This window comes from Oryx dammah, unplaced genomic scaffold, assembly GCF_014754425.2.
Source record: "Oryx dammah isolate SB20612 unplaced genomic scaffold, SCBI_Odam_1.1 HiC_scaffold_19, whole genome shotgun sequence".
Lineage (NCBI taxonomy): Eukaryota > Metazoa > Chordata > Mammalia > Artiodactyla > Bovidae > Oryx > Oryx dammah.
The window spans coordinates 15,641,761-15,663,916 of record NW_024070203.1 but is presented as its reverse complement, the minus strand read 5'-3'; the positions used below and the strand labels follow the sequence as shown (position 1 = coordinate 15,663,916).

Genomic DNA, 22,156 nt, shown 5'->3' with positions numbered 1-22,156 from the left:
GGAGTTCTTGCTGCTGTGTTCTTCTCAAACTGGTTCTCACGTGGCAGGGTCAACACTGGTGAAGGCACGTGCACCTACAAAGGTTTACTGTGACCTTCTATATACAGAAGGGCTTTTCAAGTGAGAAAACTTGGCGTATTTCTCCAAGAACTCTTGATATGGATTTGGTTCTAGTTTCCATTTTTCTTTCCTGGTTTTTACAATGATGGGCTAGTACGACACTGATATGAGAGGTACTTTTACATACTCAATGGTTCCTGAACAACTGGAGTCCACCCTGAAACCACCTGTCCCCCAAATATGGTAGGAGGAAAACATAAGGGAAAAAGGAGGCAGGTTGAAAAATCTCGGCACAAATGAAGGGAAGAGCTGTGTGTGCTCCACTTAATCATGGTGGTCACGACTAACAGAGACCTGGGCACCTGCCAGACACCATCACAAACAACTACACGCAGCACTGCTTAACCTCAGGAAAATCCTACATGGAGGGTCCTGCTCTCATCATCCTGTTTCCCAGGCTGGAACCCGAGGCCCCCAGAGGCACTAGAGGGCCCTGCAGGAAAGTGCCCGGGCCACCGCGCTCCGAGCTCTGCTCTTTGTCACCTTCCGCGTTTCTGGGGGCTTCATCTTGTGAGACCAGACCCCCTGCATCTTGAGACCTCAGCACGCTCCCCTAAGTGTGCTTGGGGACTTCACCCCCAATGTGGGTCCAGCTTTGCTCCGGGCTGTGCCCAGGTAGGCTTTTGTGGGTCTGTGCACTTGGGAGACAATTACAAACCATGAGTTGAATATTTCAAAATGAACACTCTGAAAAATGGAGGCCTCTGAAACCATGGGTAACACTGTAATCTGAAAGGTTTTTCAGACCATGAGTTGAATATTTCAAAATAAATACTTTGAAAAATGGTGACCTCTGAAACCCTGGATAACACTGTAATTTACAGTGTTTGGTGTCACAGTATGCGGTAAAATAAAAATGATGGGAAGACATGTTAAAAGGACAGAAAATGACAACTGAAATGAGGAGGGAAAAGTATCAAGTTCTCATTTTCAAAGGTGGTGAGCCAGACCTAGTAAAGTCGCTCTGGAAACCTGGACACGCACACGGGTTCTGCTCTGCCACCCAAGGGCCTGATGCCTCTGGAGTCCCTGATGCCTCTGGAGTCCCTGAGAAGGCCCAGTCTGGAGAGCGGGAGGGACAGAGCAGCGGACACTTGGCTGTAAATATCAGAACTGGACCAGGATCTGCAGCCCACCAACCTCCTACGTGCCCTCGTCCCCTTGTGGGGAAGGGGGTGGGCAGTGAGAGTCTGTCCCCACCTCCAGGCTGGGCCTGCTGCCCTTGGCGGGCCTGAGGATGCACCACCCCCAGAGCAGCGCATGCACAGGGACGCCACTGCCCAGCAGTGCAGTGCAACCGAGCGATCACAGCTCCTCACGCCACCTGGACAGGCGAACCTGCAGTCAGCCTTGGAGGCCGCAGGGACGGCAGGCGGAGTGGGTGGGGGCCAGGGGGAGGAGGGCCTTCAGGAAGCCAGGAAGGGTGCTGCATTGCTTTGTGACCTGCACCAGGGTCAGCACACTTTTTCTGTACAAGGTCAGAGAGTAGGTATTTTAGACTTGCTCCTCACATTCTCCACTGCAACCACTTAACTCTGCCACTTAAATTGCAGGGGTGAGCAGACTGCTCATGACCGAAGGTATGACTGTGTTCCAATGAAACTTACTGATGGACACGGAAATCTGAATTTCACATAGTTTTGATGCCACATTCTTTGATTTTCCTCTCAACCATTTAAAAAAATATAATAATCCTGTTTAGCTCAAGGAGCAATACAAAAACAGGTGTGGGCTATAATTGGACTTTGGGCCTTAGTTTGTGGATCTCTGCCTTATACTCAAGGACTAAATCCTTAAGGCTCAGCAGATTCACCTGTAAATGAGGATAATACTCACCCTGTTTCATAGTACTGGGAAATCCAAATGTGGGGAAAATGCATAAAAAAATGTTTTCTTCAGATAAACAACGTGGTAATAACCACTTGCTTGTTCTCATCTGTTTTAATTTGTATGCTTTCACAGTAATCCTCAAACAACCGCCGAGGCCTTCTACACATGAAGACTCCAGGGGGCAAGTGCTTTGCTGCAGGTCACCCAACTAGTCAGCTGGCAAGGCTGGAGCCTGGGACCTGGCCACTCATCCAGCAGCCCTGGACAGTCAGTCTCTCACCCCCTCTGCTCACCAGTGAAGACAACACCTAGCTACGCTCGGAATCCCTGCTGGGGGACTTGGCAGTCACACAGATAAAGGGCAGACACACGGGGAACCCTCCACGGAGGAGCTTCCAACCAGCCTCCACCAAGCAATCAGCTGGGACACACAGTCCAGAGCTTCCGGCTACAAGTCCCGGGAGGCAGAAACATTCTCCCCCTCACACTTAGTTCAGACCTTTCACTGCAAGCACTTTGCTCGTAAGGATCACGTCACCACGCCGGCAGATAGGAGCACAGACGGAATCTTCAGTCAAAGTATTTTTCTCACTGAATAGTGAGGAAAAGTGTAATCCCCCTTAATTTTATTTTATAAAACCTCACTCCTTATTATACAAGAGTACAAAGCTTCATGCAGGCAGCACACAAGGGAAATGAACAGCAAGACACTACACGTGCCTTTTGAATGTCTAGCTTATGAAGTGCTGTCCTCAACTGCCTGGAAATAACAGCTGCTGACAGCTCCGTAACTGCTTTAGTCTCCGTGACTCTTAAGAGACCACTTTCCTTCTCTCCTTCCTGCCACGCCCCTCCCGACTAAGAGGCACTATACACACGGATGCGGGAGAGTGTGACTCTCCCACTCACTAAGGAATGAAACAGTTTGACAATTTCCGTTTATCTCTAGTTCTAATAATGAGATCTCTAAAATTCTCTACGAATATACACAACTCAAGTTTACCAGTGAGACGTGGTAAAGAAACTGATGGTGACCCTTCTTGGGTTGAAACCCCGAGCAACTCTAAAGAGACCACCGGTTCACACCATCACTTGTTTCATACATACTCTGTTGGATCTAAGCCACATTTTGCCTTTCATTAAAAATTGAGTGGTATTTATATCCATAAATAATCATCTCACATTAGCAACACAAACGTGAAAATAAATATTACCGTCCCCACTAATTTCATCTGTGGATCCAGGTGGCATGCAAAGAAAGGGAGAGGAAGGGAAAGGGGAGGGGAGGAGAGAGAGGAAGGGAGGGGGAGAGAAGGGAAAACACTATTAAAATGACAAGCAAATCATAGTGTAAGGAAAACACAAAAACCACCCCCTCCCAGTCTAATTCAGAAGGTAAAAGAAAGACTGCAGGATGGAGGAGTCAGCATGTTTACTCGACTTGAGGGCATTAGTGCAAGTTTGAAGCCTCTTCACATTACCCCAGGTAAACAGCAGTTTAGGTGTGTTTCTGCCACATTAAGCTTCTCACCGTTAAATGTTAAAGACAAGTCTACTATCCTCACAAGGAACGTGCATCCTCTTGGACAGAAATGAGAACTGCGGGTCATTAGTGTGTGCGCAGGGAACAGCCCTCAGAAGGCCTCCTCAGGGAGCCCCGGGGCTCTGCCGATGCACTTCCACTCTCATCTACACAGCATCTGCAGAAGGACCGTACCGGTTGCTACACCCTCATCATCTCCCTCTCCTAGATAATGCTTCCAGGGCCCTGGCTGCCCGTCCTCTGCAGCATCCCTGAATATCTGCCCACAAAGCAGGCGAGGAGACCCCGGGGCTCACTGGGACCATCCTCCTCCATCACTCACATGCCGTGTTAGGAAACCCACGAGGGAAAGGTGTGGTACCTGCCGGCCCCTTTGAAAAAACACTGAGATCACACAGGAAGAGACTTCTCGCCCTGTCATGCATTTAAACACCAGCGAACAGACAATCAGGACGGCCCACAGACAGTCACCTTGAACCCCAGCCCACAGGCCCTGGCCGGGCAGCACTACACTGACCCCGGGGCCGGCACCATCTACAAGCATCGTTAGACTGCCGCCTGGCCGCTGTGGTCAGCTGTGGTTAAGAGGAGAGCCTGTGCAAAAGCTGAGTGCAGTACCCGCAGAAGGAGGTTCGTGGGCACAGAAGACCAAGGGGAGGAAGCGCCTAGCCTTCTTAACCTTAGGTTGGCAGTGACTGACTCCTTATACAGAAGCAGGAGGGAAGAGAAAAACAGAAACATATTATTCAATACCAGAGAAAACTTATGTTACATTGTAAGGCATAGCTATAAAGACAAGTACAAAGTTGCAATGCTTTTATGTGACTACTGGTACATTTGATTTCTTAATATAATTGACTTGAGAAATATATTAATATTTTAAAATGCAGTTTTCCCTCTTAGGAAAGAGTAGCACTAGATACTGAAACTTTAAGCAAGACACGAAGAGGTCAGCGAGCTCCACAAAGCCAGCGGAGCGAGCAAAGGTACAGATGCCTTTACGAAGAATAAAGCTGACACACAATGACATAAGCAACAAAGACCCATGGACACAGGCTCTCATGAGCAGCTAATGTTCAACCGCAAAGAGAGCAGTGCGGAGAGCTAGCAGCTCTTGATCTGTAAAAGAGCTTTATCAGCACTTTCCCCCAAACCATCAGCAAAGACTCAGACCTTAAGTGTACACCTCAAATAAACTGCTTTCACATAAAAAACTGGAGCCAGGGTAGCCGAAAACAAGGCTTCGAAGCCCTCCGCCTACCAGCATCTGCTCCTCATTCACTGTCATTCATGTACTGAAAACTCTCTTGAAAGCCAACTCTCTCTCTATTAGGCACTTGCTGGATGAACGAGACGCATGCCAGCCCTCCTGGAGCTGGAGACGTGGCAACTGCAGCGCGGTGAGGGCCACAGGAGACACGTTGCGGTGGGGTCCACACACGGGTGGACCATCCCTCTAATATGCACGGGCGACACCCCATGACGGAGAAGACGCAGCTGGCACACACAGTTCAACTGCAGACCACAGGGCATCGTCAAGGAAGCTGAGGACCCAGGGTGGGCCCGGGAGGGCAGGGCTCAGGGTGAGAACGGCAGCAGCTTACTGCCACCAGTCCACGCTAGGAGCAGAAACGGGAAGAATGGAAGCAACTTGGCCACATTTCCGCAGAGTGTGCTGTCATCGCAACAACTCGAGTCATGTCGCTGAGATCTGCCCACCTGCCTCCCTCAGCCCACACCCAGCTCCCTGACCAAACTCCTCTCAACCTTAACGATCAGAGTATAGGAAATTCAGGAATACAGGGGCCAAAGAGGGACCCGCTCAGCACAGTGTCACACAACTGCAATTGGCCAGACTCAGGGCATGGGGCACAGTGTGAGGGACATGATTTCCTCCACAGATAAATACAGACAGCGCACAGAGACTGGAGGGGCATACAGCCAAGCTCACCCAGCACCGCTTGTCTGACCCCCGACTGGACGACACCAAGTATGACAATGCCTTAACCAAGGAATCGCAACACGGACTGGACAGCTGGCATTAAGGAATTACTGTTAACTTTCTTATAGTATAATAAAACTGCTTTTAAAGTCTTCATCTTCTAGAAACACTTATAGATGACTATGCCTTAGAGGTGCTTTAAGACAATCAGAGGTGATGGTTTAGTCACTAAGTTGTGCCCGACTCTTTGTGAGTCCATGGACTGTCGTCTGTCAGGCTCCTCTGTCCATGGGACTCTCCAGGCAAGAATACTGGAGTAGGTTGTCACTTCCTTCTCCAGGGGATCTTTCTGACCCAGGGATCGAACCCAGGTCTCCTGCGTTGTAGGCAGACTGTTTACCAACTGAGCAATGAGGAGTAAGAGGGTGCAGGCAGGGATGAAGCGACTAGATTTTAGTTACTGAATCTGGGCGATGAGTATCTGGACATTCACTACATAGTTCTACTCTCTCTACTTCTGTATTGTATTTGGAAATTCCCAGGATAAAGAGTTAAAAAGCTAAAAATTCAAAAGTACAACAATATCCATTCATTCACATGATCCCTTGCATGTAAAAATATCATATACATTTTATCTTATGTCAGGCAGTTTGATTTTTAATAAATTCCACAATTATTATGCATCCATGACACATGACTAGAAAGCCATGAGGTCAAATTCTGGAATTTATATTTTAAAAGTTTCAAGCCTTCCTTTAAATTTTTTCTCTATGAATGAAAAAAAGAAAAAAACAATCAACCCCCAAAATTGGGTCTTTGGACAGTATCTGTTTTTATATTTCATACGATGATACTTGGGCTTTTTGTATTAATAGTAATAAATTTTAAGATTATCAAAGTTTATTCATTCAGTTCAGTTCAGTCGCTTAGTCGTGTCTGACTCTTTGCAACCCCATGGATTGCAGCAAGCCAGGCCTTCCTGTCCATCACCAACTCCCAGAGCTTGCTCAAATTCACGCCCATCACGCCCATCGCATCAGTGACGCCATCCAACCATCTCATCCTCTGTTGTCCCCTTCTCCTCCTGCCTTCAGTCTTTTCCAGTATCAGGATCTCTTCCAATGAGTCGGTTCTTCACCATCAGGTGGCCAAAGTATTGGAGTTTCAGCTTTGGCATCAGTCCTTCCAATGAATATTCAGGACTGATTTCCTTTAGGATGGACTGGTTGGCTCTCCTTGCAGTTCAAGGGACTCTCACAAGTCTCCGACACCACAGTTCAAAAGCATCAATTCTTTGGCACTCAGCTTTCTTTATAGTCCAACTCTCACATCCATACATGACTACTGGAAAAACCATAGCCTTGACTAGACGGACCTTTGTTGGTAACGTCATGTCTCTGCTTTTTAATATGCTACCTAGGTTGGTCATAGCTTTTCTTCCAAGGAGCAAGTATCTTTTAATTTCATGGCTGCAGTCACCATATGCAGTGATTTTGGAGCCTCCCAAAATAAAGTCTGTCACTGCTTCCATTGTTCCCCCATCTATTTGCCATGAGGTGATGGGACCGGATGCCATGATCTTAGTTTTCCAAATGTTGAGTTTTAATCCAACTTTTCACTCATCTCTTTCACTATCATCAAGAGGCTCTTTAGCCCTTCTTCACTTTCTGCCATAAGGGTGGTGTCATCTGCATATCTGAGGTTATTGATATTTCTCCTGGCAATCTTGATTCTAGCTTGTGCTTCATCTAGCCTCGCATTTCACATGATGTACTCTGCATGTAAGTTAAATAAGCAGGGTAACAATATACAGGCTTGATATACTCTTTTCCTGATTTGGAACCAGTCTGTTATTCCATGTCCAGTTCTAACTGTTGCTTCTTGACCTGCATACAGATTTCTCAGGAGCAAGGAGAATAAGATGGCTCATCAGCCAAATACTCCCAAACCCTGGCCACCACGAGGGACACTTTCCTACCGACCAGAGCTCGGAACATACAGGTCAGAGTGCTCTTGAGGAAGCAGCAGCACACAGCCTCTCCCTGAGTAGGGCCAACAAGGCGCAGCAGGGCACACTCTACTCTGGAAACTACATCCACAGGGCCTGAGGACAGACCTGGGGCCTGGAAGGAGTTTACCCGAGTAAGTATCCTCTGTAAATTTCTGTTGCACTCATGATTGCTCCAATCTCATTCGGATTCTTTTTCATCTGAAAGTGTCCCCGCTGGGGGTCCTACATGTGTCTGCCCATCTCCAGCCTGCAGCTGAGGAGTAGGAAGCCAGCCTGGCTCTGGTGCTTCTTCAGGGCATTAGCCTACAACACACGCTGTGGGTAGTTCAGAACCCATGGGACTCCTGTAGAAGCCAAAGAGGAGAGGGCTGCAAAATCTCAAGAGAGGCAAAGGAGTCCAGACGCTGTAACAATGGTGTGAAGAGGGAGAATCCAGATGCTGTTAACGATGGTGTGAGGAGGGGTGCTGGGAGAAAGGAGACAGCACGGGGGGTGGGGGTTGGGGGCAAAGGTATTCTGCCGATCACAACTTCCTCCTTCAGGTACAACACGATCAGTCACCCTGCCCCCACCCAGCCAGAGACCGCTAAACGTCTCTCCTAACCCCACACTGACCGCAGGACTCTAGTTATGATTGTCGGAATCAGAAGCATTTCCAGTAAGACAAGTACTGTGAATAAGTCAAACCCCCAATACTTACCACATGAGTGGGTGAGTGAAAGTCGCTCAGTCATATCCGACTCTTTGTGACCCCATGGACTTCTGTCCATGGAATTCTCCAGGAGAGAATACTGGAGTGGGTAGCCATTCCCTTCTCCAGGGGATCTTCCCAACCCAGGGATTGAACCCAGGTCTCCCTCACTGCAGGCGGATTCTTTACGTTAAGCCACCAGTGCACATAAAAACCATCAGTAGCATTAGTTTGATTAAATTATGTCATAAGGCACTTAATTTACAAAAATTAGCCTCACAGGTAATAGGCCAGCAATCTCCAACTTTTTTGGCAACAAGGACTAGATTTATGGGAGACGGTATTTCTATGACTCAAAGGGAGGAGGTGACTCAGGCGGTCATTTGAGTGAAGGGGGGCAGTAGGTGAAGCCTGGCTCCCTCGCCTGCAGCTCACCTATTCCTGTGCAGCCTGGTTCCTAACAAGCTGAGGACCCAAGGACCGGTACTGGTCCACAGTCCGGGGGCTTGGGGACCCCTGTACTAGGCGACAGTACTCTAAATTAGGGCACTTAAACAATTCCTGAAAGCTTTCACTTAAAATCAAGCTTTCAGTATAGACGGAGACTACCTTCTAAATCAGTTACCAAAAGTGAAACTAGGCTGTAAACCAGACGAAAGAGACTCATTCAAACTTGAAGGCAGGGCAGATATTTGGATTCCAACAGCACAGTCAGAAATGAGTCAACACTATGCTATTGCTATTCCTGATAAATGGAAGAAAAACCACCCTGAAATCGGACTCAGACTCTTCCAGGAAAATACTCCTCCCTTCTCACACTGACACCTCCTGCCTTCCAACATCTCTGTGTGGTCTGATGAGAAGACAGTGGGTTTCAGAACCCAGATCTGGGTTTGCACCAGGCTCTCTGCTTTGGCTAGCTACGTGAGCCACACCTCACCACCCCAGCTCACCTGTGAAGTGGGAAAGGGAGGAAGACTGTCCTGAGGCTTAAACAAGACAATGCTTATGCGAGTGCATAATCTCTGAGCCTCACTCGTAGGTAGGTAACTACTTGTATTTACAAAGCAGTGGCAGTGCAGCCAATGAATAGCAGGCTTAGCGCTTCAGAGACCGTGAGAAAAAAGGAGAAAAAAAACGCAATTATTATAGATAGCATCACTGACTCAATGGACATGAATATGAGCCAACTCTGGGAGACAGTGGAGGACAGGGAAGCCAGGTGTGCTGCAGTTCATGGGGTCGCAGAGTCAGACATGACTTAGCGACTGAACAACAACACATATACCACCTCATATTTTACAGAACTTCACAAACCACTTCTACATATATTAAGTAGCTGCTTTAGAATTTGTAATGAAGCAGCTTAATGCAAATGACATTTATTCTGTCAACTTTTAGTTTAGGATAATTTTTAGTCACTATATGTAATTTTATTTTATTATTATTTTTTAATTATAGACAATTTTAAAATAATTTTTATTTTTAAGATTTAGCATCCTCATTGACAATCCAGAAACAGTCCGTGCTCTTTGGATACACACACATAAAATGGTTAAAAGTGATTCCCCAATTTTCAATGACAAGGTAGGAAAAATGAACATGTTCACAGTTATAGCTGAATTCTTCTGTCCTTTTTACCAAAAATCTTATTTTGCTACCAACCCACTCACCAAACCATAAGGAAAGACAATTTTTCAAAAAGCCACCAAAACCCAAGAACAGGGATCTAGGTATCAAGCCAAAATCATCCCCTGAAACAGTGCTGATGCCAAAAAAAAAAAAAGGATAGGAAAACAAATTTCCATAGCGCATTAGAGAAGCCCTTTTAAACAGCTGGAATGATGCTGCAAGGTTAACAACTAAACCAGAATTTGTTACAAAGCAAAAAAAAAAATTTTTTTTTTAATTTATAATAAATATCCCATCGCAAAGTATCACTACAGAGTGATACATTTGTTCACCACCAAGGGCTCAGCAGAGACAATCAAACCAAACATTTCTAACAAAAGGAAAAGGTCATGGCCTTGGTTGTGGTGACAGACACAGAAGAGAGAACACGGTCTTCTGATCTCCAGCCCTGTTACCACAACCCAGACGTGTGACAGGAGCCACAGGCACAGTGAAGTGGTTGTCACAGGTCATCAGCATTTCTGTTACACTTAAGGTCCCACTGCTTCACTAGAGGCCTGGTTACTTAAAACAGACAAACAGAATCTTGAAACACAAAAACTAACCGAAAACCAAAGTTTGTACCTTTCGAATATTTAAAATTCAGCTTTGTTCAGTGAACGAAGCACCTGCATTCCGGGGAATCTTCATCCACACAAACGTTGCTCAACGCCCCACCTACTCAGGGTGCCCCTCTCTGTCACACACAGACCCCTTAGGACAAGCGAAGGACTCTCCACGTACTGCTAACTGTGCTCCAGAAGAAACACGTTTCCTAAAATCATACACATAGGCTAGAAAAGTTGACTCTAGGCCCTCAGAGAAGGTGCCCAGGGAAATGCTCTATTCTGCTGCATATTTCTATAAACCAGCTCATCTCACGCTTACATTCGAGTGAAACTCTAGATCTCAGAGACAAGACTGCATATACTGGACATGGACTGTAAACTGGCTCATCTCACACTTACATTAGAAACTCCAGATCTCAGAGACAAGACTGCATATACTGGACATTGACTGTAAACTGGACCCTAGTGAGGATGGTCTGAAACTCTACTTCCTCACCAAGAGATACGCAGGAGGGCCTGGAACCTGTGATCGTGAGCTGGGGACTGTTTGCTGACATCCAGACTTCAGCCTTCCCACTGGCTGGCCTCCAGACCCCTTGCCCCAAACTGCCTAGGGGTGCATGCAGAAGGGTTCACCATGACCAGCACTTGGGGAGTCTGCGAGCCCAGTGGCTCTCGAGGCCACTATCCACTCTGAGGGCCCCTGTCTTTCTCCCTCTGTTCCCCCACCAAAGCACAGTCCTCCAAGCCCTAGCACCACTCTGCACCTTGCTCGGGCACCCGATTCACCTAAAAACAATCCCTGAGCACTCTGTCCCAGACAGTAACGACAAATAGAACATGTCTTTGTCTATGATGGAGTTGTGGTCTAGGGGATAAGAAGGTTTCTAAGCTTGTATCTATTTAAAGATTATCCACAATAGTGGCATGTATGGCAGGCGAGACAACTCTGAGGAAGGAGAGTCCTGGAATAGGCAGGGAGGGCTTCTAGAAGGGGGTGGCATCTGAAGCCAGCCTTAAAGACTGGGGAAGAGCTTCTCAGTTGTGACTGTATAAAAAATAGGAGAATCAGGCAAGTCCCAGTTTCCCCATCTTCCCAGCTGATTCTTCATCTGTACTTGGGGTCATTTCCCTTAAACTGTTACTGAAAGGCAACATAACCTAGGGGGCAAGAACAATCTGAGTTCAGTCCTTGCTCCATCGTTTTCAAGCTGTGTGATACCGAACAAGCCCTCTCTGAATTTCTTTGCTCTTGTCTGTGAAATGGGGAGATAATAAAGACCTTGGGAGGTCGTCACAGGGTTGTAACATCTAATACTATGCACAGCCCCTTGAGTGCCTAATAAGGAGAGAGCTGTCACCTCTTCACTGCATGTGCCCTCACCTGCCCTGCCCCGGCCTCGCAGAGCTCTCTGGCTGGTGCTGAGTTTGCCAAGCTCCTGCTGCAGGGCCTGGCGCTCGCTGTCCCAGTGTCTACAGGCCCCAAGTCTCACTGTATTCAGTCAACTGCTCAGAGGGACATCCCTGGACCCCGACCCTCACTCTCCATGTGCCTGCTTGATTTTAATTCAGCGTCTCTGTCCCCTGCACAGAACATCAGCTCCACATGGGAGCAACCTGGCTCTGTCCACCGTGCACCACAGCATCTGGAACAATGCCTAGCACAGAGCAGGCACTCAGCAGCACCTGATGATGGAATTTCTAAGACTGGACAAATAGCCACCTTGCAGGGTTTGCTGGGGTGGGACAGGATGGACTATGACAGAAAAGCAGGTCACAACTGCTGGCCACAGTCAGGCTGAGCCTCAGCCACCACCCCACCATCCTGGAGACAGATCGGCTTGTGGCGTGGGGAACAGGCATGGTGCTCCACTGAGTCTGTGGGTGGCTGAGGTTAACCACAGCACACCCATGTGGTTTCTAGGCTACCAGATAAGAAAGAATCTTGAGGTTTGGCAGAAGTCCTGATCATCTAGGTGTCACCTTAACAGCTTAAGAGCTAAGTGCAAGGCGCAGCTCTTGGCAAGCCATACTGCTAGGATGGCGTGTTCAAGAGTCTTTGCATGCTGTGAGTCCAACTCCACGGAAGGGAGCAAGTCATGAGTGGGGTGACGAAGGAGTAACAGGAATCTAAGAGGTAAGACCAGTCACTGAATATTCATGGGACATGGAACGTTCTTTGTGGCCTGTGAATGAAGGTTTGGTGGTTCTGTGACCCACCAGAGTGGTGGCCATGTGTGGAACAGCATCACTGACTCTGAAGAATGGAAAGATTTTGACGTGTGATGATGAAAAGGCTGTACTGGCCGGTGGAGCAGTCTGAGCAGAACTACAGGGGGAAGGAGGTGGGCAGAGGGGCTGGACGCCCGACAGAACTGCGTGAAGACCGTGTGGAGGATGGGGGCAGGCTGGATAGGCGGGCTGTGCAGAGACGTTGGGAAGCCTCGGGGCCAAGCTGAGAAAAGATTCTGCCAAGGGAATCACCTACCTACATTCAATAAAGGGGGGAGCACCCCGAGAGCTGCTGTAGAGAAGGGGCTGCCGGGTGAACTCCAGTCCAGGGTGCCCAGGGAGGACAGTGAAGGCGGATCAGGACTGGGGGATTGGGAGAAATGACACCCACAGTGTCCTAACGGGCAGCTGTGGAAAAAACGCTGAGGACATGAGGAAATGGAAGAAATGAGACCCGAAGCTTCCGTGAGGCCTGTCATGTTTCGTCACCACCCGGAGTCGTGATGAGCCCAGCACGGCGTGTCAGCTCAGCATCACACGGAGTGGCTGCGGAGCACGGGAGCGCCCAGGTCGGTGAGGACCACCAGTGCCTCCCAGCCTGCCGCCCAGGCCCACTTCCAGTCTAGCGGGGGAGGACTGGAGTGCTCAGGAATGATTCAGCGCTGGCTGGATAGCTCCTCTTCTGTGGAGCACGGCACAAAACACCCTCTGATGCCAGCAACTGACAAAGTCCTCCACCACCGGGCCACTCAGGCAGGCGGTGGCCTCTCTTTCCAACTAGATCACAACCCCGGAGGGCCTGCTCCCTGCCTGCCGAATCTCCTGTGCTGCCGCAGACTGGAGACGCTGAGCTACTCAGCCCCCGCACGTCACCCTGGGCTGAGGGGAGGCTGCTGGCGTCCGGCACCGCCCGGCAGCACAAGCTCCGGCACTGAACAGGCCTCTCCCCACATCAGGAAGGGGTTGACTCCTGAGCCGCAGGGCTCCCCCACACACCTGCCCCACGAGGTTCCTCACTAGAGCACCTCTGGCTAAGCATGAAAGAATGAATACCAACACAAATATTTCTTGACAAGGGGGTTGTGGGATGTTTGTGGATGATAAAAAAAAAATAAGCAATTATATCTGTATGCTGGAACATTAACAAATAATTCAGTCATCAACTAGGCAAATACATAAAACTAAATTATAGGTAAAAATTCACTCAAGGTAAATTAACAGGAATTAGACTTCTTCTAAGTCGGACTGTCAGAGAGTAGAGCTTTAGGAGACTGTTATTTTAGAAATGTGACACAGATGAGAACATACTATATATGTGTGCATATGGATATACATGTGTATATTACATGTATACATACACATGTATAGCATATGTATTTTAAGATGCCAAACCTGGGTCCATAGAAGATGCTTTTTCCCACCTTTCCTCTATTTTCTACATTTTTAATTGGGGGGGAAAAGGCACATGTATTTTGAGAAACATCACAGAAAGCACACCATGCTCATCACACCAGTAAATAGTTAAGATAATGCTTATGTCAGTATCTTAACTATAATTTTTAAAAAGCAATATTCAAACTCCATTTTATGTTAACTGTTAACAAAAAAAGCTGTTTACAAATGTTCCACACCTCTTGAACTTCAAAAAAAATATATATATACAAAGCATATTATGTTAATTTCTGAACTGCAAGCATAAATTATAATGGCAGCTTCGAAAGCAAACATTTTCACTCTAAATATAATCAACATGGCATTAAAACTGAAACATTACTTGGAATTCTAAGTAATTTGTGAGTAATCTACTACTGTAAAATTATACAAATTTAAAAGTTATTTTTAAGTATTAAAAATTAAATAACTTTAATCCTTAACGTTCATAAGCTAGCCTAGAAAGATGTAATCCTCATAAGAATGAGCAGAGGTCAGACACGTGGGGCCCCCTCCCACCGCTGTGGGCACCCCCCTGCCGCCCGCGCGGCCTCTTACCTGACACGGAGACCGCATGGGTGCGCACGCCCTGCTTCTCGCTGTTGGCCAGCCTGGAACAGAGGTGCAAAGCGTGAGCGCTCCACTCTCCAGACTACGCTGCTGGCATTCACGCGCACGCCAGCTGCCCAGAACCAGGACGGCTGTGCCCTCTCCCAGAGAGACAGCAGAGTCCAGAGGGTGACTTTGTGAAATACCAGATTCTACCACCCGAGGTCCTTAAAGCCTCCTTTAATGTTCTAAAGACCAGAAGTGCAGACCGACGAGGGAAGGAACGCTGAACCACAGCACTACTGAACGTGGTGCACATGGCTTGAATTACTTTAGATGCTGGGCTGCCAAGGGGAGACGCCCGCAACTGAAGAGTGCTCTGGACACAGCACTGGCCCTGCCGCTGTTTAGAGCGTGTCTAAGAGCAGGCAGGATGGTGACACATATCGTCATTATTTACAGACTGGCACAGGTAAGGTTAACACATCTGATTATTTGTTTCATGACATGGCTCAACAATGGTAGTGTTTTACACACACATCCACATAAAGTAACATTTTGGCCAAAGGTTTTAAGCACATTAAAAAAAAAAAATCCAAGTATAGTTCAATTCAAACTTTTTGAAAAAGCATAAAACAGAGAGGAAAAAGGAGCCCTATAGTCTTCAGGTGTCAAAATTATTTTGCTCTTTTCATAAAAGAAAACTTTTTTTCTGATACATAAACATTTACTCTAGAAGTACTGAACAGGAATTTTCCTTAGTAAACAGAATTTATATTGGAAATCTTGGAGCTTAATATATCCCTTTTGAGAACTAGAAATAGTCAATGTGCAACTGTACAACCTCTAGGAAGTGTTAGTCGCTCAGTCGTGTCTCACTCTCTGCGACCCCATGGACAGTAGCCCACCAGACTCCGCTGTCCATGGGGTTCTCCAGGCAAGAATACTGGAGTGGGTAGCCATTCCCTTCTCCAGGGCATCTTCCTGACCCAGGAAGTCTGCATTGCAGGTGGATTCTTTACCAACTGAGTGACCAGGGAAGTTTATAGCACAAAGCCACACACTTCAGTTCTTTTACTGAATTTGCTACATGTTTGAAGTGGTATGTCCATTATAAAAGTTTAACCAGAGTGTTCTAACAAACCACCAGCTCCTCCACTGCAGCCACCTAACTAATCATAATTCCCTCTCAACTGCATTTATCAGGAGGTCACAGGTGCGCGTTCCTAACACACAGGCCACAGTCCTCTGCCTCTGTCCCGCAGACAGCATGCCGGGTCGTCCTCTGCTGTGGGCTGGGGCACTCTTCTGAATCAACCTGCTCACAAGCACCTCTCTGATCAGTGGTAACAACACAATCCTGCTCCTTTCTAGTATCTGTTAGCACTTCTAACCTACTCCCTTACTCCTCACTTTTACGTCTCTATTTACAATTCCTATGCATTTAATCCACAAAGTTGTCTCTCAAAGACTTTCTACAACTGGCACTAATTCCTTGCCTGATTTTATTAATAAACATCAATAATTTTAATAAATTAATATTCATTAATTTATAACATTAATACAAATCTATTAAATGTTGTTGGGTTTGTGAAACAATGCCTAAAAGCTGAGAGACATGGTCTCACCCACCCCACCACTCGCTTGCCCAGCTACTGTGTACCTACTGGGTGCCAGATACTGTCCTGTGTCAGGTCTACACGCCCTGTGGCCCCAGCCATCAGTGAAGCCCGAGGGCGAGAACAGCAGAGAGGTGACTGTTACTCCAGATAAGTTACGGAAAAACACAGGGCTGCTTCCAGGACTGGGGTGATGGGGGGTTTTCAGATGAGGTGATGCAGGGTGAGACCTGAGCAGGGCCCTGCTGAAGGAGGGACGTGGGCTCCAGGAGCCGAAGGGAGTTCAGTGTGGCTGAAGCTTGAGCACAGGAGCAGAAGCGAGGCTGGAGAGGCCACACAGCCTGTCCCCAGCCAGCTGAAGGATGTGGGCATTTATCTAAGAGCAGCAGCATCCACAGAGGGCTTTGAGAGGAAAGCTCTCTCCCGATGCTGCAGAGAAGACCGGCAGAGGCGTGCAGAGGATGGGAGCCAGAGGTTTGAGGCGCAGTCCTCTGAGGGTAGCCCCTGGCTGGTGTTGAGGAGGGCTGCCACCATCCCTACTCATCAGGACGGCTCCCTGTCCTGAGACCAATGGTGCAAATCATATGGCCCATGATCTGGGCACACGCCAAGCACAGGGTGCACACGTGACCAGGCCCGCATCAAGGCAGGGCGCCGAGTCTCTCACGAGCTTCCCTGGAGACCACTCTCCACGTGTCCTGCCTGTGCCCCTGAGAGAGGGGCCCCGGGGCTGCCTGGCCCCTCTGGACCCCACGCCGTTGCGCTCTCCCTGGGCTGTCATGCATCGCAGCCACGAGAGCCTTTATGCGCCGAGTCCTGGGCATTCCTTCTAGAGAATCCCTGCACGAGGTGGTTCAGGGGACCCCGACCCAGGAGTCTGCTAGTAGAGCCCAGACAGGTCCTTAACAGCTAACAACCGGGGACGGTGGTGGGCAGGTGAAGTGCATGGGCCTGACAGTTCAGAAGCAGAAAGGGAGAGACTGGTAGAGACTGGCAGTGGAGGAGAGGGAGTGACAGGTCAGAGGCGCCCAGGCTCTGCTCCCTTAGCTCTCGTGCAGCACCAGAGGCGTCTCCTCAAGTCCCTCCCTCTGAGCTCTCGGCACCCAGCTGCATATCTGACTGTGAGCGTGCTGCCTTTCATCTGCTCCCCAATCCCTAGCACACTGGCTGAGGACAGAGAAGCTCGGGTCTTCTTTACTTTTACAGATTAAAGTATCTACTATGAAATCCGTGACACAAACACATTTTAAAATTAACATAAGTTGCATATCTTTAATTTTCTCACTTGGAAAATAGCCAGAATGGTACTGACTTTCAGGTCTTTATGCAGACTGTCGTCACCTATATAGTAACCATCTGACAATAGACCTCTCTCCTGTTATCACTACTATTCTTGAGCTTCTTACTGAACTTCAGGGGAAGATTCACTTTACACTTCTGACTAAACCTAAATACTTGTAAAGCAATTATCCTTCAATAAAAAATAAATGAATTAAAACAACAACAACAAACCTAAATACTTTAGATGATTCACAACTGATTTCTTCCTGGAAATACTTGTTTTCTGATTTCCTAATCATACATGTAGAAATTTGATTACTCAGGCAAATGTAAAACACAGCATGGAGACTTTCAGTCTCTAACGCAACGGAGTAACAAGGCACACAGAGCGGTACTTACTTTGGTATCGATGGCAAAGCCCGTTCACCTTCTGTGGGAAAAAATGAAAAGAGAGAGATGAGGCTCCTTTGGAAAAGACTGCATGTGGAAACCAGAGAAAGAAGACGAGTCCTACCCCAGAATTTTAGCAATAACCCTTTAAAAGAAGCTGTTATATGCCTGTGATGGGTTATCACAGCTTTATTTTCAGTATTTATGACAAACATGCTGTCTACAGGTGCAGACTATAGGAAAGGCGCTGCCTCTCAAAACCAGGCTAAGGGATAAACAGGAGAAAGCTGTTCTTCCCAGGAGATGTTAGAGAAGAAAGAATTTTTCATAATCAAAGCCAACATTCTTTACAAAGACTGAACACCCTGCATAGGTCTGGCTATTCCAAAACCTATACAGGGAACACAGAAATTCAAAGGAAACAAACCCACCGGTTCTGTAGCTGCCAGAGGAACGTGGGTCCCAGGCAGCCGAGGGGCCAGCAGCCTCAGAGCCTGAGGAGGCCCAGGGATGCAGCTGGGGGAGGTGCGGGGGCCCTACATGGGGGCCGAGCCCCCGCCATGACGGCTGGGCTCCGGCCTGGGCATCACAGGGGAGCTCAGGACTTGCTCAGGGCCTGAGGAGGCGCGCTCCCCACCCGTCCTTAGTGAACCAGGAAGCACGGAACCCCTGGTTTAATCTCTCTTATCTGGATTAACCTGGTGGTAAAGCTGTCCCACCAGTGCCCTGGCTCCCTGGGAAAAGGGTTACTCTTGTCTTGGTAATATGAAATTATGACCCTAATTTGCACAAGTCTTTCCTCTGAGGAGAATTTAACTAAAAATTGAAAAACTGCCACTGAGTTTTCTCTAAATTAAAGGAAAAGTTAGATAAGGCCCCACAAGAAGGCCAGGGGTCACACAGCAACTCTGGTGGAAGGTGGTTCAGGCACGTGGCTTGTGACTCTTAAGAGTTTTCTGTCCCAGTGATACCACCTATAAAAGCACTTTCTAAATTGAAGCAATTATGGTGGATCACAGAGCCTTTTAACAAAGTCCATCTGGGCACATCAGCACTCATCTGTAGAACTTAGACGTCACTTAGAACCATTACACTCACAAACACATGCATGTTGCTTACTATGAAGCAGTTCATAACCTAGAGAGAACAGATGTGTATGTATGCAACTGTTCCTTAAAGCATGTACCAGGAAAATGGTGCATTAGAGTTGTAGAAACATATTTTACACTTATTTGAAATTTTAAGAAACTAAATTAGAAAGTGTACATGTACTCCTGTCCACATATTTCTAATTATAATCCATTAAAAACATGTGACTTTAAATATTATTTCAATTAGGCAATATAACTTCACTTTAGCAATCTATTATAAAATAGTCACAAGTACATATGCTGTGATTTAGAATAAAGTAAATTATCAGGCTTAATAATTAATTCTATAAAGACCACATAAAATTGATAAAAGCCTCGGACCTACTAGAGTTTTATGAGAAGCGATTTCATTTATACTGTCTTCATATGAATGAAGAATTTAATATGTCTCATTTCATGAGATTTGATATCAAAATATTTCTTCCAACAGGGAAAAAAAGTCAACTAAAAACCAACCCAAGAAGATGTTAAAGCTTCAAACATTTAATGCCTAATGTCTGAATGTTATTTTTTCATATACCAACAAATTGATGAACAATATTTTGGTAAATTAGGGTGAAATAAAACAATTATTTACCAAAAAGAAGACAGGTGCTATAGTACACTTAACATTTTTAACAGAATACTATCTTTATGTGAAGCAACTTTCCTAAAACATTTAAACAATGCTCTTCATTTAAAGCACAAAATGAAAACTCAAGAGCTCATGAATGCAAAAATTTTAAATGAGAGGAGCCTTTAGATATTTCTAAAAGCAACTTCATTACTGTATTTCACATTAAAAAAGCTATCATAACACACACTCCATTTTAGGGGGAAAATAAATAAATAGATTTTATTGGTTTGATCATGGTGGAAAAAAAGTTCTGCCAGATTATTCACGTCCTGGAATTCATGTACTTACTGGCCTTTTGGCTGATGGCTTTAGATACTGTTCTCAGAGTATGACATCCTGACACTAACAAAGGTTTAAACAAAGGTCCCAGTGATGCCTCTGCTTCATCCCCCACCCCCACGCCCTCCACCTGCTGTCAGCACAGAGAACTGGACCGCTGGGCTGCAGGACTCTGCAGTGTCTACACCAGGAGTGCGGGGCCTCATCTGTGTCCCTCACGTCTCCCCGACTCCTCCTCTGATAGTCCTTCCCGCGGCGGGGGTGGGGGAGTGCTGGTAGGGATCTTGTGTCCGCCTGCCCAGAGCAGAAGCGTGATGGGGGCAACTGTGGACCTGGACCCACCTCCCATGCTACAAAGCAGGTACTGCTCCTCCTTAAGGATGAGAAGTCCCCAAGCCAAGGCTCATCCAGTGCGGTCACGATCACACGGGATCGAGCAGCAGCTCTGAAGTCTGTGACACTGTAGGTTCCCTGAGCCGCCTCCAACGAGAGGCCATTCCCACCCTGCTTCCCGCGGAGACCACAGAAGCAAGTACCACTCTTCTCGCCTTCCTGGATGGAACTGAGGCGCAAGAAGCTAAGTACTTAGCAGATGGCACACGCTCATGATGTGAACCCATCGGTCAATGTAATTCCAAAGCCTGCTTTTTTCCTGCTTTGTTTCAGAAATCCAAACCCTCGGACACACTGCGTCTTAACCCTCTGCAAAACGCTGCAGAGACTCAGCCCCATTCCAAGGATTCAACATATTATGCTTCAGACTGAGTTTGCTCTCTAACTGCTCTAAGCTTTTGAGAGCTTTAACAAAAAATAGGAAAGAGACTTATTTATATGAGTCATAGGGACTTAAAAAAAAAAATCCCTTGAACATAATCCCAAAAGTTTATTAAAAAAACACTAATGGTAACTGAGACAATACTTTAAGGCTGTGGCTCAAATCAAAAGGGTCTGAACACAAACCACGTGTCCTTTAAGCTCTATCCAAACCCAGCTCGTAGGCTGTGAGCTGAGTTGCTGCCCTAGAAAAGCAGGAATACAGATTTGCTCGGCTGAATTATTTGTTTGCTCTTCACGTTCAGAGTGACCTGAAGGAAGGGCTCGGGCTGTGGGCGAGCCTGGCAGCGGCATGGAGGAGGCTGGGGCAGGGGACGGCTCACCTTTCTGGGGCCGGATGATGAAGGACTGTGTGGCCCCGTGCACCAGGCGGCAGTACCCGTCGATCAGGTCGGCCATGTTCTCGGCGATGGTCAGGGACGGGGCTGTGACCGTCAGGGGCTGGACAGGGGAGAAGAGCCAGAGAGAGCAGTCATTGTTCCTTCCGCTCCTCAGAGGGCCAGCTGTGCCGTGACATCAGACCGAGACACACTTGAGCCCACAGAAGAGTGGGAGTGAGACAAGATCTGCCATCAGGTCTCAGTGAAAAGGGAGCGTGGTGTTTAAGGATCTTATCCCTAGAATGTGTGACAGAAGGCAGAGCCAGACAGAAAAAGACACTTAAATCGCTTAGAGTCACTTTCTAGAGCAAAAAGAGGTGGGGAAAAAAATGTTTCCTACAGAAGGTCTGGCCCCTTAGGCATACTCTAATTAAGAATTTAGAAAATTAGTAAGCTCAATTATGGCTTCTTTTAGAAACTAGACAAGCGTGGACTAGACTTTTATAAACCATCCATCATAATTTTTCTAACCTTAAAAAAAATAAGCGGAATTTCATTATTTTGAGCATGCAGAGCATGCTCTACCTAAGAGCTTAGAAATCACTTTTTTCAAGGCAAAACACACAATTATGATACATTTCCTAAAATACCTGTCATTAAATGTTATCCAGGAGATAATCAGAGTGGTATTTTTACTTTCGAACACAATTACGTCCTAACTCACAGTCTTCATAACTTCCTTCTAAAGGAACAACTCAGCTCACCTGCATCATCCTAAGTATTGTCTGGGGGTAGCAAACAGAAAGGAGGACAGTCTGAAAATCATGATGCGGACAGGAAATTACTGAGAGATTTTCAGGAAATTTGAAGGTTTCAGTATTTCATGGCATCATTGGTTTAATTCTGAGAATCAAATGTACTGCCCGGAGCCTCAGAAATGCCAGGATTACAAAGCAGGAAGAACAAGAACGAGATGAGAGAAGCCTCGCGAACAGAACAAACCTCTCAGCGGGGGCGGCAGCAGTGTGGAGCCAGGGGAGCGCGAGGGGGCCAGGGGAGCGCGAGGGGGCCAGGGGA

At 47.1% G+C, this 22,156-nt stretch overlaps 1 protein-coding gene across 21 annotated transcripts in view; it reads right to left on the bottom strand.

Moving 5' to 3' along the window:
• Positions 1-22,156, bottom strand: part of PTK2 (protein tyrosine kinase 2) — a 170,760-nt gene that overhangs the window by 53,471 nt on the left and 95,133 nt on the right. For 12 of the 21 annotated variants that reach the window (XM_040261728.1, XM_040261714.1, XM_040261729.1 and 9 more), the window contains 5 exons: positions 21,083-21,200; positions 17,889-17,919; positions 14,599-14,651; positions 4,112-4,195; positions 3,165-3,182 (listed from right to left, as the gene is read on the bottom strand). In XM_040261728.1, coding sequence (XP_040117662.1) covers positions 3,165-3,182; positions 4,112-4,195; positions 14,599-14,651; positions 17,889-17,919; positions 21,083-21,200 — 304 coding nt within the window. The remainder of the gene's footprint in view (positions 1-3,164; positions 3,183-4,111; positions 4,196-14,598; positions 14,652-17,888; positions 17,920-21,082; positions 21,201-22,156) is intronic. The other 9 variants (XM_040261724.1, XM_040261727.1, XM_040261721.1 and 6 more) reach the window with 2 other exon arrangements.